We start from the raw sequence: 17,152 nt of genomic DNA, 5'->3' as shown, positions 1-17,152 counted from the left end.
CACTTGCCAATGTCTTGTGTTTGTCGTTCCACAACATAATTGAAAATAGGAAATTAAAAAGGCTGAGATCGAGGCTCAGCTCACCATACCTGGAAGAGACTGGAGACAGGCAGTGGTCAGCCGTAAACCCGCAAGATCTTGTAATGATTGTATGCGCTAGGCTTCACTTAGTTTATAGTGAAAATTGTACTGATGATTGCAGGTCAACCCCAAACTGCCTTCAGCCCCTTCCCACTGCGCAGAAAGATGACTTATAATAATAAAAGTTATTTTTACAAAACCACACAGAGAAAAGATGCAACAAACAAAATGTAATTAATACCTTTTCTACAATCCCCCAAAACTCCCGATTTCCAATATATACAATAAACAAAAGGCATAAAATTATGTACCCAAGAATATTCCCCACCGTCCATTCGATTGGTTCTATTCAATAAGGGCGCACACAAAAAGACGAGCTTCAAAAGGGCGACCTCAATTGGGCGCAGCGAATAAAGGCAAACGCAACAAAATTATTACAGAAAATTTATTAGATAAAGGCAATGATTGAACGTATAAAAAGGCAAAAGCAAGAATATTAAAACATTCGCGCAATTGAGGTCGCCCTTTTGAAGCTCGCCTTTATTTACGCGCGCCTTTATTTGCGGCGCCCAATTGAGGTCGCCCTTTTGAAGCTCGCCTTTTTGTGCGCGCCCTTATTGAAGGATACCCATTCGATTTAGTCTTTTTTATCCGATTGTCCTATTTCTCCATAGTTCAGTTTCTTAGACACGCCAATCCCAGAATAAAAGATTTACGGCTCACACTGCTTCCGATCCCTTTCACGGTAAAGTTCACTTCCCCCAGTGTATCCGGAATCTTTGAGGTGCCCACCACATGACTGCTTTGAACTTGTGGTGCTCCCCGAAAACAATCTTTCTCCTGGACCCAGATGGGTCATGTCTTTTTCCTCCACCATAAAAACTCAGGCTGTCTTTTCTTCCTTCTCTCCCTGCCTTTTCGTGCCCCTATTTAAAGGGCGTCCATTTCCATGGCACTCCCGAAAATCACAATGACAGCCCCGTACCTCCCAAAAGGTCCTCTCTATCCAACCCGCCCATCTTATACTACAGTATAATCAAATGGCAATGGGACTTTACAAAGAGAGACAAACCATATACAAATTTATGTGTCGATGCTACATTCTGGCAACACGTTCCTTGGATGTCAGAATGCGTTTTGTAAATTTGAAGCAGTGTCTAAAAAATCTCACATTCTGAATTTCTAGTTCAGTAATTAGACGTCATTAAGGGATCAAGATCCAGCAACTGCACTCATTATGTTTTACACCCACATCTGACTTAAAGTCCTGCAATGTGCCATTGACTTAAATCAGTGGTCTCCAACTCAGGTCCTGGAGGGCCGCAGTGGCTGCAGGTTTCCATTCAAACCTTTTTCGTAATTAGTGACCTGTTTTTGTTTCTAATTAACTTCTTTTGAATTAATCTTAATTGACGTGTTCTTGAAGTCTCAGACCCTTCAATTGTTTCTTTTCCCTTAATTAGCAGCCAAACAATAATGAGCTATAAGATGAGCCAAAACATGACCAGTGTCGACCATACAATATCTGAAAATAAAGAAAGATGAAGATCTCAGGAATGTTGATCTGCTCAGGTCCCCAGTGCTCTTTGAAAAGAGAAAATCAACAAATTCAGAAATGTATGCCATTACACAATGAGAGGAGCAACAAGCCATGGAATTAAAGAACGGGTTTAATTAACGAAAGGAATCAGCGTCTAATGAAGCAACAGGTTGGAGTTTGAGGCCCTGACTTAGTTGGTCTTCTGTTGGCTCACTCACTTCACATTTCATTTCTGTTTGGGTGCAATTTAAGGAAAGAAATGAAGCAATTCAGAGGAACAAATCTTACAAAAATAAATCAATTAAAATGAAAGGGAAAGGAGTTAATAAGGGGCAAAACCTGGTCACCAGTTAAGAAAAGGGTTAGAATGAAAACCTGCAGCCACAACAGCCCTCCAGGACTGGAGTTTGAGACCACTGGCTTAAATGAAAGTTTGTGAGTAAGAGTTCTATGGCCAACAGTACTGTGAGGAAAATCAACTTTATTAACTCTTTGAGGGCTGAATATTTTTTCCAAAAAGCAATGGTTTCACTCAGAAATGAACATAAAACATCTGTTGCTGCATGCTGTGGCTGTCCCTGGCGAACATTGTCAGTACCATGACTAGCTGGGGACCAATCAGCTGAAGCTGGAACCTCACATTCATCTTCGATCGCTTGTATCAAAAACCTGTGTCTGACAAGTCATAGTCCAGTTCAGAGATAACAGGCAACAATGTCGTCCACGGAGTATTTTGCTTTACACATTCGCTTTGATCTCTCGCCAGATGTCAGTGCCATTTTTGCCATTGTGTGCTCCTTGCTACTTACAAGAGTGCAGGGAATCTCGGTCAAACCAATGAATCTAACTTTCCTTCTAGCAACGATAGTCCAAATAAAATGTAATGGTGGGTTTTGTCACAGTATACAGTTGATTACCATTGTCTACACCTCCTTTTGACAAAAGTCAACATCAGCCCTGAAGGAGTTAAACAAAGAAAGGCAGACTTCTAAGAAATTAGCTTTTCCAGGAAGTTACTAATCTTTTAACTAACTTCTCAAGAAGACCGCTTAAGTCAGTCGTGTGATCAGCAATATTGTCCTTTTTTAGTAACCCAGTACTTTCTCTATATGGTGACTGATTCAGATTTTCTCGGAGCAAATGTATTCTTAAAGTAAAGAATTTAAGGATGGTGAGTATTTCTGTATTAGTTACCAAAACTTGCTAAATTAGCAATTCTTCCTGCAAGCTTCTCAGATTTGCTAAAAAGACACAATGTCAGGGTGTTCAGCCAAGAGAGGCGTCATTTTCTCGAGCCGTGGTTAGTTCTTCTTTTGGAACTGCTGACTTTTACAAAACCATATTTTAAAAATGACTTATGCCTTCTATTGCAATTTAGTATTAATAAAATAAAGAATTTGTATCTCAGCTCAGTAGTGGCTTTAAGATTATTTCTTTAAAATAATTCAAGTTCATAGGCTTAAATCATTATGATTCCACCTTGCTCCCTTTTGGCTTCTCAGTTGGTGAATATCAATAACGGTAGGCTCAAGTTTCATAATCTCAACTTCTGAGTAACTTGAGGCAAGGGAACATGGTAATGGTGGCGGGCAGAAGTTAAATGTGTGTCGTCAGAAAATTCTGAAAAGGAGCTTCTGACTGCAATGAAATATAAAGAGAAAAGTCAGGGAAGACCCCCGCTAGAGGCTATCTGTAGTGTATCGACCAAAACAGATGACACAGTGATGAAATTAAGAAAGATACAATCAAGAAAGTAATGAATTGAAAGAAAATAGATTAAAAGAAATGGAAAAAAGCCAGGAATACAAGCTTGATGTAGTTACACGTTGACAAAATTCCACGTAGCCCACATAAGTTAATGTGATGTAATGTTTACAGCTTTTGACTCAATCAACTGAGGTTGTAGACTTAAAAATCTGCTACTAACACTGCACGACTATGAAACCACAAAAGAAATATACCCAAATGTTGTAAGTCACCTTGGATAAAGGTAACAGCCAAGTAAATAAACGTAAATATTGTTCTGAACTAGAAGTCCCAGGCATTAAAGAGATTCCAAAAATGGCCAATAGATGGGCGTATGAGCAGCCCTCCTTTGGTTTCATTTTTGGTGAATTTCTTAAACAGTGATGACTGGGTTAGCATCCCAACCTACAGTACCTTATATACATTATATATATATATATATATATATATATATATATATATATATATATATATATATATATATATATATATATTGCGTACTCTTTGCATTGACAGTAAACTATTTCCACCATTCTATGATCTGCTCCTCACAAACTGAGGGCACCGTGGCGGATGTTAGCAGATTGCTGGCCAACCACAAGCGTTACCTGGTAGGTAACCACCCATACAATCAGATTGTGACACAGACTTCGAATGCCGTGAATATATATATATATATATATATATATACAGTACAGTAATCCCTCGCTACTTCGCGGTTCACTTTTCGCGGATTCACGACTTCGCGGATTTTTAAATACAAGTGATTGCCCGCCTATCGCGGAAGTTGTGTTCCAGACCCATCAGCAACAGGAGAAAATCCGTGATATAGAAAGACCATATAAATAAACATTTTTATAGTTTATGCCTTAAAATACCCATCCCACATGCTTTAAACACATGTAAACTTATAAAACACACTTTGTTAACACATATGATATGTGGATGTCGGGCTAAGGATATGAGTAACATCTCACTATTATAAAACATTTTAACTTCACGCAAGACAAGACAGTGAGACAGGAAAATTGGTGATGTACACCTAAAAGCCTGATTGTACAGGCTTTTAAATTATTGACACGCAGAGCGACAAGCAGCACAAACCCAGCACAAAGTCCACTTCTCCTTAGCGTTCATTCAGCTCCCCACCCCCTTGACAATGCGAACTGCGCTTCCGGGGAGGGGGGGTTTGAGCGAAGGTGCGTTCAGCTCTCACACACCCACACACACACTCCTCGAGCAGAGCGACAAGCAAGCATTTTGGCAGAAGCAGCACAAAGTCCATTTCTGCTCAGCGTGAGTTCAGCTGCCCCCCTTCACAAAGCGAGTGCAGACACATTGACGTCTGATCGCTGCGTGCAGTGTGCAGTGTTGGTCTGAGGTGTTTAAGAATGTAGAAAGTGTTTAAGAGCATAGGAAGTGTTTATAAGAGTGTGGGAAAGGTTAACAAGAGAGTGAGAAAGGTTTATAAGAGTGTGGGAAGGGTTTATAAAGCCTTAAAATATGTATAAATAATAAAATAAATATAGGTCGCTACTTCGCGGATTTCACCTATCGCGGGGGGGGGCTCTGGAACGTAACCCCCGCGATAGGTGAGGGATTACTGTACATACTGGGGGATGCGGATGGATCACCTGCTTGTTTGCTGCTCCTCCTGCCGTGCTGCATGTTCTGCTTCTTGTGCTGTGCGCCGATCATTTCAAAGCCTGTACAGCCGCTGTTCTTGCTTCACTCGCTTACCCACCTAAGCACCTGCCACTTCGCGTCTCTGCCACTCGCGTTGTGAAGGGTGTGGGGGGGGGGGGGCTGAACGCAAACAAAGGAGATGCGGACAGATCAGCTTCTGTCTTTCTGCTCCTGCTGCCGAGCTGCGTGTTCTGCTTGTCGAGCTGTGCGTCAGTCATTTTGTCTCACTGCTTTGTCTTGCGGGACGTTAAAGTGTCTCTCGTGGAATGTCTGGGCTGATTATTACTTTCCTTATTTTCTGAATTTGCAGATAGATAATTATTGTTCTCTTGTGCATCCTTTTTTGCCTTCTTTTGTCTCCAGCACTTTCGTGTCTGTTTTCGACGTGCTGCTCTTTCTTCTTCGCTTAGTCGTTCACGTGCCATCTAGAATATATAACATTTTTAAGAGCTGGGAGCGCATGAAGTGTGTCTGCCAAACACATTCCAACAACTGCGAGGTTACATGTCCGTGAACTTGTTTTAAATTGTTTGTAAATAGGACGTGACGTGCAAAAGTAATGTAATGTCTAGTCTCGCGTGTTGTCCAAGTGTCTCTGCAAGATGATCATGTCTCGACCCAAACTTTTTTTATATAATAGATATATATAATCATGCGCATGTGTACAGGGGACAACCAAACAGTTCTAGTAATGGTGTTCTTCTCTAGGGTGGTACCCAGCCGGGACTCACAAAAGGATTACGCCTCCTCCAGACCACGAGGGGGCGACCGCCCTGGTGGCTGTGGGAACCACAACGGGTAGGGAGCTTTGAAGCTCAGCCCTGTAAGGGCCCGTGGTCACCACCAGGGGGCGCCCCGATGCCTATGGAGCCCTGGACCTCAGCATTTCCACCACACCCGGTTCTCATACTTTTCATGTTCATACCTTTCAGTTGGCCAACATTTCTAAAAATCCTTTTTTTGCATTGGTCTTAATTGATATTCTAATTTTCCGAGATACTGAATTTAGGAGTTTCATTAGTTGTCAGTTATAATCATCAACATTAAAAGAAATAAACATTTGAAATACATCAGTCTGTGTGTAATGAATGAATCTAATATACAAGTTTCACTTTTTGAATGGGATTACTGAAATAAATCAACGTTGTCATGATATTCTAATTTTATGACCAGCACCTGTATATATATATATATATATATATATATATATATATATATATATATATATATATATATATATATATAATCCAGCATCTGTCTGTACGTCTGTCCGCTTTTCACGAGAGAACTACTTAACAGATTTATATCGGGTTTTTTTCTATAATTTGCTTGAACATTCCGGTTGATTTTGTGACCTCTCTCATCACGCTAAGTATCATAGTTCGCTTGCAGGAGTGATATATTCTCGCTGATCTGAGACAGAGGCTGCAGGATGAGGGGAGGGGGAAGCGTGACGTCAGGAGTGGGGAGTCAGTCTACCTCTGGCCACATGTTGGAGTGTACGCTGCCTCCGCTTAGCTAGCGATACCATTTTGTTTATTGATTTTTAAAGTTTGTCCTGTTTCGCTAATATGCAGGCGGAGCTGTGAGGGATGGCTAGTATATTTAAATAAATATATATATATTGCATAAGTGCTGCAAAGGACTATGGGAGCTGAGTGAGAGCTCAGCTGACATCACCAGGAAGTGCTCCGCTCACATTGTTCCGTAAACACTGCCTGCTCCCACTCAATCCAAGATGGAGAAGTCTTCTTTATCTTGGCCTAATAAAATCCTGGTTCTCAGAGCGGTTGTAATCCAGATGTCAAGGGTTTGCGGCTGACCACTGACTGTTACCACAGTGCAAATCTGCAAACTGAGATGGCTCATGGTGTGTGTGTGTGTGTGTGTGTGTGTGTGTGCGTGCGCGTGTAGGTGTGTAAGACAAAACACCTCACAAGTGCCTGACTTGAACTTGTACTCCACACGGTTACCACTCTTCATTACTTCTTTACAGTCCTGAGGTGAACAATAAAGGACCCTTTACTCATAAAGTTCTTTCAGATATCACCTACTTGTTCTGCTTTCATTTCAGTACTATAGAAATTGTTACATCTGTGCGTGACATGGAATTGCTTACCTTTACACACCACACAAAGGATGATTCCAATAAGGAAGACAGCAGCAGGAACTCCAACAGCTATGCTCAACAGGAAGACAGAAATTATGGGAGACCCTGTGTTTTGCAATGAGACAATTAAGAAGACGTACAGTTAGCACATATTTTTATGAAATCTTCAGGATAATTCAGGGGTGATCCGACTTAGGATATACACCCTGGGTGTACAGCAAGTTACTTCAGTATGATCTATCATTTCATTATACTGTACACGTGACTCCAAATTGCAAGAAACGGCTTCAGAAACAAGGGGAGTTCCTGGTGTCCTCTCGTCTTGTCAAAGTTCCTCTTACACTTGGGATGCCTGTGATTCCTTGCCACTTTTGGTTTTTCCATGACAATAAATAAAGGAAAGACCCTATGAATGGCACCCATACTGGTCAAGTTGCTTATCTCATGTACAACTACTGCTGTGAGCCAGGGGAAGAACCCATGCTGAGATGTAACAACTGCTACAACTACTTGAGTGTTACCATCAGGAGAAATCTGTTTATTTGTGCTTCTGCCATAAAGCATAGGTCAGGTCAGGTTGGGGAGTCTGCACTGGTACAGCGTGTTGCTGCACCCACTTCACAAAGAAACAGCTCAGGATCCTGGTTGGCAACACCCAGGGCAGACACGCGGTCCAGTCCCACCATCCAGAAATGACCCTCTATCTGCTGCAGCCAGGTGTTATGTAGGCTCCCCTTTGGCCTGATCCAGCCACTTGGGTCCTCAACAATGAGGATCACCCTCGAGTAATCGCACCATGTGGCTGTGGTGCCGTAACTGAAGCTCCCTCACAATGCAGGTAATGTGCCTTATTCAAGACTCTGTGAGCAACACAAAGTCAAACCAGTGATAACCAAGGACTCTCCAAAGAGACACAGTACAGTAAAGCATAGTGGATTAAGAAATGGTATTCATCAACATTAATCGAATCGACAACTCTACTTCACACTTTGACTGCCAAAACATTTATGACCTGGACTCTGCAGTATCGGTCTGTGGATATATAAAACATAAACAATGAACTCCTGCTGTGGGTTGGCACCCTGCCTGGGATTGGTTCCTGCCTTGTGCCCTGTGTTGGCTGGGATTGGCTCCAGCAGACCCCCGTGACCCTGTGTTCGGATTCAGCGGGTTGGAAAATGGATGGATGGATGGATGGATGGACAATGAACTCGTTAAAAATGTAAAGAAATTTATCAGTCTGTAACGGGTTTTATTATCATCAGTGACTTCGCCGAAATGTAAAGAAACTGTTAACTGCTTTATTTTCACCAGCAATGTGACTAAAAGTCTCCATTTGATTGAGAGGCCTAGAACATGTGCCATAAATATGATGTGCTTCTTTACGCCGTCCACACTTGTTACAGGTTAACGACTGTTTGTGGTCAGTGGGTGGCAGAACGACCTACTGCCCTGAGAGTCGTGACAAGTCGGACGCCTCGTAATGAAGAAACACTTTTGGGGCAGCAATCTGCACGAGTCCCAAAGCCTACAGGGTCCACAACATCCAAATCATTTTCACAATCTCAATCGCTGTCATTTCCATCCATTCATTTTCCAACCCGCTGAATCCGAACACAGGGTCACGGGGGTTTGCTGGAGCCAATCCCAGCCAACACAGGGCACAAGGCAGGAACCAATCCCGGGCATCTTGCGAAAAATCTCGTTGTTGCAAAATGTCAGCAGCTTTATACCTTTAAAGAAGGCTGAAATTGTGCAGCACGCTCAAAATATAAAATACTCTTAAAGGAAGCACGTTGATATGTGAATGTTTGGACTTGGACAATTTTAAGCCTTCATTTTGAATACACGATTGATGAAATTTAGGAACTGAATCCACTGACCTGCAAACTATAATCTAACGCTACAGCGTGTGGTTCGTTCATTTGACAACATGTAGATCGGGGTAATTACATTCATGGCATTCGTAGTCTGAATCACAATCTGATTGTATGGTTGGTTACCTACCAGGTAACGCTTGTGGTTGGTCAGCAAGTCGGCTAACATCCGCCACGGTGCCCTCTTTCAGTTGCGAGCAGATCATAGAATGGTTGAAATAGTTTTAGTATGTACGCCTAATGAGCCCAGAATTAGGGCGAAACACGTGTCGCGTACTCTTTGCATTATTTGACAGTAAACTATTTCAACCATTCTACGATCTGCTTCTCACAACTGAAAGAGGGCACCGTGGCAGATGTTAGCCGACTTGCTGACCAACCACAAGCGTTACCTGGTAGGTAACCACCCATACAATCAGATTGTGATTCAGACTACGAATGCCATGAATACAGTGATCCCTCGCTATATCGCGCTTTGACTTTCGCGGCTTCACTCTATCGCGGATTTTATATGTAAGCATTTTAAATATATATCGCAGATTTTTTGCTGGTTCGCGGATTTCTGAGGACAGTGGGTCTTTTAATTTCTGGTACATGCTTCCTCAGTTGGTTTGCCCAGTTGATTTCATACAAGGGACGCTATTGGCAGATGGCTGAGAAGCTACCCAACGTACTTTTCTCTCTCTCTTGCGCTGACTTTCTCTGATCCTGACGTAGGGGGATTGAGCAGGGGGGCTGTTCGCACACCTAGACGATAAGGACGCTCATCTAAAAATGCTGAAAGATTATCTTCACGTTGCTAGCTTTTGTGCAGCTGCTTCCTGAAGCGACATGCTGCACGGTGCTTCACATACTTAAAAGCTCGAAGGGCACGTATTGATTTTTGACTGTTTGTTTTTCTCTCTCTCTCTCTCTCTGTCTCTTCCTGCTCCTGACAGAGGGGGTGTGAGCTGCCGCCTTCAACAGCTTTGTACCGCAGTGCTTCGCATACTTAAAAGCAAACAGCCCTATTGATTTGTTTGCTTTCCTCTGTCTTTCTGACAGACTCTGCTCCTGATGCGCACTCCTTTGAAGAGGAAGATATGTTTGCATTCTTTTAATTGTGAGACAGAACTGTCATCTCTGTCTTGTCATGGAGCACAGTTTAAACTTTTGAAAAAGAGACAAATGTTTGTTTGCAGTGTTTGAATAACGTTCCTGTCTCTCTACAACCTCCTGTGTTTCTGCGCAAATCTGTGACCCAAGCAATGCAATATAAAAATAACCATATAAACAAACATATGGTTTCTACTTCGCGGATTTTCTTATTTCGCGGGTGGCTCTGGAACGCAACCCCCACGATGGAGGAGGGATTACTGTATATATATATATATATATATATGTACTGAGTATACTTTAATACTTTATACATAAAATATATGCTGTCGTACCTGGCATAACTGAATAACCCTTATGGCACAATAACAATTCAATACATTTATGGTCACTACAGTATTTGGATTTAATAATCTTCATGTGGGAAAAGGCTGACTTCGTATAAATAAGTAGAGCCGAATAATGCAGTCAAGGAGGTAGCACATTTCCTCATGTTTGGGTACTTTTCCTCTGTGAGTAAGTTCCAAAACTGTCCATGAGCCCCAGACTTCAGCTGAATGTCACCCTGTAGTGTCAAAATCTCATTCTCCACTGTAGAGGAGTTTTAGGTGAAACAGTTTTGCAATTTTTGATGCGGGTGTGTCTGCCTTTGCTTTTGAATTCAGCTGAGTGAAAAATGACGGCTGTCCGATTAACTGCGATTTTAGTTCCCTCTCCTTTCTCTTTCACAGATCACTTTTCGGAAGGAAGTCAGTTCCATAGTTTTTATGAACAGTTCGAAAGTGCCTTTCCACAATTTTCCTTCTTTGGAATAGCAATGATAGATTGACAGATCAGACAAATGCACTTTGATTGTGACATTGTGAGAAGAAAAATCCTCTTCCAATTCCTCATCCAGCCCATACCCTCCCCAAACAATTTTTTTTTTAAATCCCTTTTTTAGTCGATACAAATTGGATGGCTAACTACATCACAGCCGGAGTTTTGCAGTAGCTCGTGCGTTTGATCGTGCCTGCGGGATGAACAGTGTGTTAGAAGAAAGATCTCAGACTGGCCGCCCTGTATGTCAATCAAGTGTCAAATGCCATAGGGAGGATATATGATAGACTAACGTATAAAAAAAAATTTTTTTTGAATGCAACGCAATCTACCTTCACTACCTTTCCGATCTACCGGTTGATCGCAATCAACGCATTGGGCACCCCTGGTCTAGACAAAGGAATCAGACCAATAATAACTAAAAACAGGAAGTTGTGAAAGAGATTAAGACGAGACTAGAAAGAGATCTTACAAAGTATACCCTGCCTTTTCAAACCAGATTCTCCATTTGGACTCCTTACGCCTCAGTCGTATCTCAGGCTTCCTTTTTTGTCTAAAGCTGTTTATCTGAAGTAATTTTAGGAGAAACAGCGGCGACAAAGTTGATTCTTAAATAAAGCATAAATGAGGATGTCTTTTAAGTTCTGTGAGCCTTCAAAGATCAACCTTTGAAAAGTCAAACTTCCCAATGGGCCAACTTAATAAAGTGTGTGGAAATTGAAGGGCTCAGATACTTTTCTGAATCTGCCATAATTACATTCTACTGTGCAGAGTGATGCCGAAGGAAGTGTGTTTTACTTGGTGTTGGTTTTAATAGTTACTGTCGTGGTGTCCCTAAGTTGAGGACAAGGGGCCCTAGAGATGTTTCTCTCTTACCTTTCACATTTAGTTGGACCCCTTCTTTCGCTTTGAAGGGTGTATTCATGTCTCCATCTTTGTACTTTTCACAATAATACGTTCCACTGTCATTAAGCTGAACAGACCTAATGGTGATGCTGAAGTTGACGGTAGATTTCGCTTCTGTCCTGGTCACTCGGGGGGCAATTGTTTCACTTCCTGAGGATGATAAAGAGTAGATGTGTTCTTGCCCGTTACTTGTTTTCTTCATCCATTTGACCGGTCCTTTTAGAAGCGGACTGGACAGAAGGCACAGTAAGGTCACGTCACTTCCCACTACTGCATCCACGGAGCCTTGTGACTGATTGACGGTGAACTCTGAAACAGAACAAATGGAAAACGGTCACGCCGCTCAGTTTCCAACTCATCAGATGAACCGCAGAAAAGGAAGCATTTGTTAAAACAAAAGCGTCAAGGAGAATGCATTTGTTGCTGATATACTTTTATAGGATTAATACATAGTGGGTTATTGTCTCTTAGATCTAATCCAGAAAGGTGTGTTTCATGCATCTTTAATTTGGTGTTTTGATACTGCGTTTTACCCAGTGCTATTTATTAAGCTTTTCCTCTGCTTCTGTTTCTATATTATGCCCTTTTGAACTCTAGGGAATCAGTCTGAATGATCTCGATAACCACTCTGACTCTGGTCTTGGCTCGGCTTTTGGTAAAGCAGCTCCTTTAATCTCTTTAGCAGTTTGTTCAGCCCTTTAAAAATGAGCCAAAAAACACTGAGCCTATTTCATCAGGAGAATATGTTATTACGTGTAGCATTACATCGAGTCCTAAGTTGTCTCAATAGCTTGCTTAGTGTAATCTTTTTAGTTAGCCAATAAAAGGTGTTATTTTACTTGACTTCTCATTACATCTTGTGAAATGAATAGAACCTTGACACCAAAAGGAGGTTTGGGGTTGCCACCCGTATTCTTGAATAAGGCTGCAAAATGCAAAGTTTTGGTAACACAGAATTGTACAGGTTGAGCCCAACAACAGAAACAGAGTACAAATGGATGATAACTGGCTTTTAGTGACATAATCTGGGGCCGGAAATGGAAGTTACATCGTTGGAATCAGGCAGAATTTCCCGTGTCTCGTCTGCAGAGATAAAAGAGAAAGGATAACTGAACCCCTCCAACCCATGGCCTGGAGTGGAATTACCTTCTTTTGGTCCTTCTAGCCACCTCCCATGCGCGCATTTGTGACAATCCATAATGGCTAACACCGTACAACATGCTAGTACTACATGTAACAGAAACATAGAAATACCAAAACATTAGCAGGAATACAGCTGAAAAAGTATGTCTAGCCCCCAACATTGCAATCGGGACAGTACAAGTGGGTTTCTTTCTATTCATTTGGTTGTCAGTGCCAGATCCGCACGAACGACGGATCCCTTGTGTAGTTGTAGGCTACCACAGAGAAAGGCATAATGACTTCCACTTTTCCCCGACACAAACTCTGACAGTTGCTGTCCTCTGAAAAGACATTAGGATGCTAAAGTCCTTCCAGGCCTTTCACTTGATCACAATCGTTTTATCTTTTTGCCACACACGGTGAATTCGCCCGGCATATCGTGGTGGGGTCGGTTGCACACTGCTGCTAAATGCATCAGTTTCACTACCCGTGTCAACGTCTGATGACCAATTCACATTGTCATCACGATTGCTCGATTGGTTCAGTTTAGATTTGTATTAAAACTGACTTTTCATTTGTTATTATATGTTTGTTTGAAGCCTCAGCCCCACTCTGTCTGTTCAGTTTCGGTGCTGAGTCTTAGAATCCTACCTGGTTTGCTCAGCTGATTTCAGCCGACTTCAGAAATGGGGCACTGGAAAAACAAATATAAAAATTTCAATCATACACTGCCTGGCCAAAAAAAAAGTCGCCACCAAAAACAAAGGTCACACACTCTAATATTTCGTTGGACCGCCTTTAGCTTTGATTACGGCACACATTCACTGTGGCATTGTTTCGATAAGCTTCTGCAATGTCACAAGATTTAGTTCCATCCAGTGTTGCATTAATTTTTCACCAAGATCTTGCATTGATGATGGTAGAGTCTGATGAAGGGTGCATCATTTCATCTGCCTCTCTTCTTACCCTGATGCGCCCATCACACTGGAACAAGGTAAATCTGGACTCATCAGACCACATGACCTTCTTCCATTGCTCCAGAGTCCAATCTTTATGCTTCCTAGCAAATTGAAGCCTTTTTTTCCGGTTTGCCTCACTGATTAGTGGTTTTCTTACGGCTACACAGCTGTTCAGTCCCAATCCCTTGAGTTCCCTTCGCATTCTGCGTGTGGAAATGCTCTTACTTTCACTATTAAACATAGACCTGAGTTCTACTGTTGTTTTTCTTCGATTTGATTTCACCAAAGGTTTAAGTGATCACCGATCACGATCATTCAGGATTTTTTTTCCGGCCACATTTCTTCCTCGAAGACGATGGGTCTCCACTATCCTTCCAGTTTTTCATAATGCGTTGGACAGTTCTTAACTCAATTTTAGTAGTTTTCTCTGCTTGATGCATGCCAATGATTTGACCCTTCTCAAACAGACTAACATCTTTTCCACGACCACGAGATGTGTCTTTCGACATGGTTGTTTAAGAAATGAGAAGCAACTCATTGCACCAGTTGGGGTTGAATAACTTGTTGCCAGCTGAAAGATAATCGCCCATGCAGTAATTATCCAATAGGAGGCTCGTACCTATTTGCTTTGTTAAATCCAAGTGGCGACTTTTTTTTTTGGCCAGGCAGTGTATAATCAAAACAACCTACAAAAGGAGGGATAACTGAAAGTATTAAGTGGCAGATGAAGGAGTAAAGTATTTATTTTGCAAAAAAAAAGAAAAATACAAACCAAATTTCAAAAGAGCAAAGAGTGGCAGAATGGAGTTCCAAACGGGTCCCAAAATGAAACCCAAAATCAGAATCCTTTAAAAACAGTGCAGAATAAATCAAGAAAACTGGAAGATCCAACACAGATAACACACTACTCATAGAAACTCCTACAAATGAATGATTCCCAACACCCGAGCCTTCTTAGCCAGTTTAATTAGCCTGAGGGAAGATTTGGGAGTAGTGACATCAGGTGGGCCCCACCACCTGGGGGCTCCATCCACAAAGAAACAAAAGTACATTTAAAGGGACAATACACAAGTACAAAATCACATATAAAATCAACAAAAATAACATTTACACATGAAAATGAACACCTCATAATTAACAAAAGCCACAATAAAATGTTAAAAACATATAACTTTGAACAAATACCTAACAGTATTAACATCTCCTAATGTAACAAATCTCTAAAAATCCACAATAGAGTAGCAGAAAAAAAATGTATTTTAAGCAAAATGTCCCAATAAATGACACAGTTCCTTCACATATTCTGTGAAATGTAATATTTGTGGTTAAAGCCAGGAGGAGGTGCTGCAGGTTTTAGGACCAAGAAGAACATCTTTTTATGCAAAAAAGAGTGTGACACTGCCAATTTTATATATTTTTTTATTTTATCAGTGGCAGAAGATGACAATCAGTGAAATCTTTATTTCAAGACAGGTGAGGGCCAGTCGATTGGGACAAAGAGTCTTCCTTTGGGTGTCAAATGCGTGAGTATGTCGCAGATGTTTGAGGGTCTGATTTACAGGGGAAGTTGAAGTTACACCACAGCTTCATTGTGACACGGAAGGATTGATCCGTTAGACAAATGTGAGTGTTTTACGCATTAGGATTTCGCAGACTTTACAGGGACTGTTTTACGGGGGACCAGAGGAAAGACATTGAAGCTTAAAAGGGACAGGCAAGGGTCGATCGATTAAGCAAACTTTTTGAACTTGGGTATCTGATGTTTGAGAAAACGACAAACATTACAGGGTATAATTTTCAGGGGGCATAAGAGAAAGACATTGAAGTTACACGTCAGCCTCCCTCTTGGTCTTTTCCTCTTCAGCCAGGAAGGCAACAATCAAGAAGAGCAACAGAGAGCCTCACTCCAACATAGCTCTGTCGCTGGCACTTTAATCTATGGGGGGGCCCATTGTTAAAAGCTGTGTATGCCACACTGGTGTTACCCTCAGCACCGTTGTTTCAATCCAGCAGCAGTAACGAGGTGTCTGCATTTTGGACCCTCAACCCTTTAATATTAGCTAGTGTGTTCTCTTCACGTGGGTGGAAAAAAAGAAGCTGAAATAGTAGTTGAGAAAGCTACTGAAGCAATGAATACTCTAAGTCCTAAAGAGTATACCTTGCTTTTAGATTGAGAGGGTCTTTTCTTAAGTTTTATAGAAGTGTCATGCATGTGCATCAGAGTGTCACCCTCCAAATGTCCTCCCAGGTATGTTGCTCCACCCCGGGACAAGAGGGGGTGCTGATGGTAACTGTGTTGTCCTCCTTTTGTTTCACAGTACCAAGAAAGCATGCAGTGAGGGCAACTGGCTCTGCCCCTTCCAGTCCCTGGGCCATAAAAGCAAGACCACCCGGAAGGAGAGTGTCACTGCACGACCGAGTGACCCGAGACAGGCGGCGCTCCTGTATGACTTGAGATCACTCCATCACTGTACCCTCCAGCTTATCAGGAGGTTGTCATTTGTTGTACTTTCTACACCATTGTGTGCTTGCTTTCCTTTTCATTTGAAGTAGACAGGGATGGACGGGTGGGCACCCCAAAGTCATGATTTAGGCTGAGGATTGAGGAATTGTTTAATTTGTACTTTTAAACAGTGGAGCAGAGGGAGAAATCAATGAAAAAATGGGTCTTTGTCCCAGACATTATGGAGGGCACTGTGTATCCTACCATATGTCAGAGGCTGAATATCATGAAGGCATTTGCTTAAAAGCAATGATTTGTCACCCACCTTTCACAGTCAGTTTGACCCCCGGTCCTGAGGTGTGTGGTTTGTTCTCCTCTGTCTTTGCATATTTTACACAGTAATACTCTCCTGTGTCATTGACTTTGAGGTCTCTTATTGTGATGCTGTAGTTGACAGGTGTGTTCTCCATTGTCCAGGTCACTCGAGGGTCATTTGTATCTCCTCCTTTGGGGGCTGCTGAGTAGAAGTGTGTGCGCTTGCTGCCAGCACCTCGGTACCACCTCAGTGGTCCCACTGGAGTCTCACTGGACACAATGCAGATCAAAGTGACGTTGCTACTCTCCACACCTTCCATTTGGCCCTGAGGCTGAAAGACTTCGAATCCTTTAAATGTCAGAGAGAAACAGTAAGGAAAAAAAATGAATAAACATTTTTTATTTAAGTTAGCAGCTCAGCGTTTTCAACTGTTATTATGATGATTTTTTCAT

At 41.8% G+C, this 17,152-nt stretch overlaps 1 protein-coding gene across 1 annotated transcript in view; it reads right to left on the bottom strand.

Moving 5' to 3' along the window:
• Positions 1 to 17,152, bottom strand: part of LOC114658475 (signal-regulatory protein beta-2-like) — a 49,544-nt gene that overhangs the window by 11,452 nt on the left and 20,940 nt on the right. The window contains exons 2-4 of the mRNA XM_051932474.1: positions 16,710 to 17,048; positions 11,831 to 12,169; positions 7,173 to 7,268 (exon numbers count right to left, since the gene is read on the bottom strand). Of these exons, the coding sequence (XP_051788434.1) occupies positions 7,173 to 7,268; positions 11,831 to 12,169; positions 16,710 to 17,048 (774 nt within the window). The remainder of the gene's footprint in view (positions 1 to 7,172; positions 7,269 to 11,830; positions 12,170 to 16,709; positions 17,049 to 17,152) is intronic.

Source organism: Erpetoichthys calabaricus, chromosome 10 (assembly GCF_900747795.2).
Source record: "Erpetoichthys calabaricus chromosome 10, fErpCal1.3, whole genome shotgun sequence".
NCBI lineage: Eukaryota > Metazoa > Chordata > Cladistia > Polypteriformes > Polypteridae > Erpetoichthys > Erpetoichthys calabaricus.
Note: the sequence above shows the minus strand (reverse complement) of the source record. Positions and strands in the feature narration are given on the sequence as shown.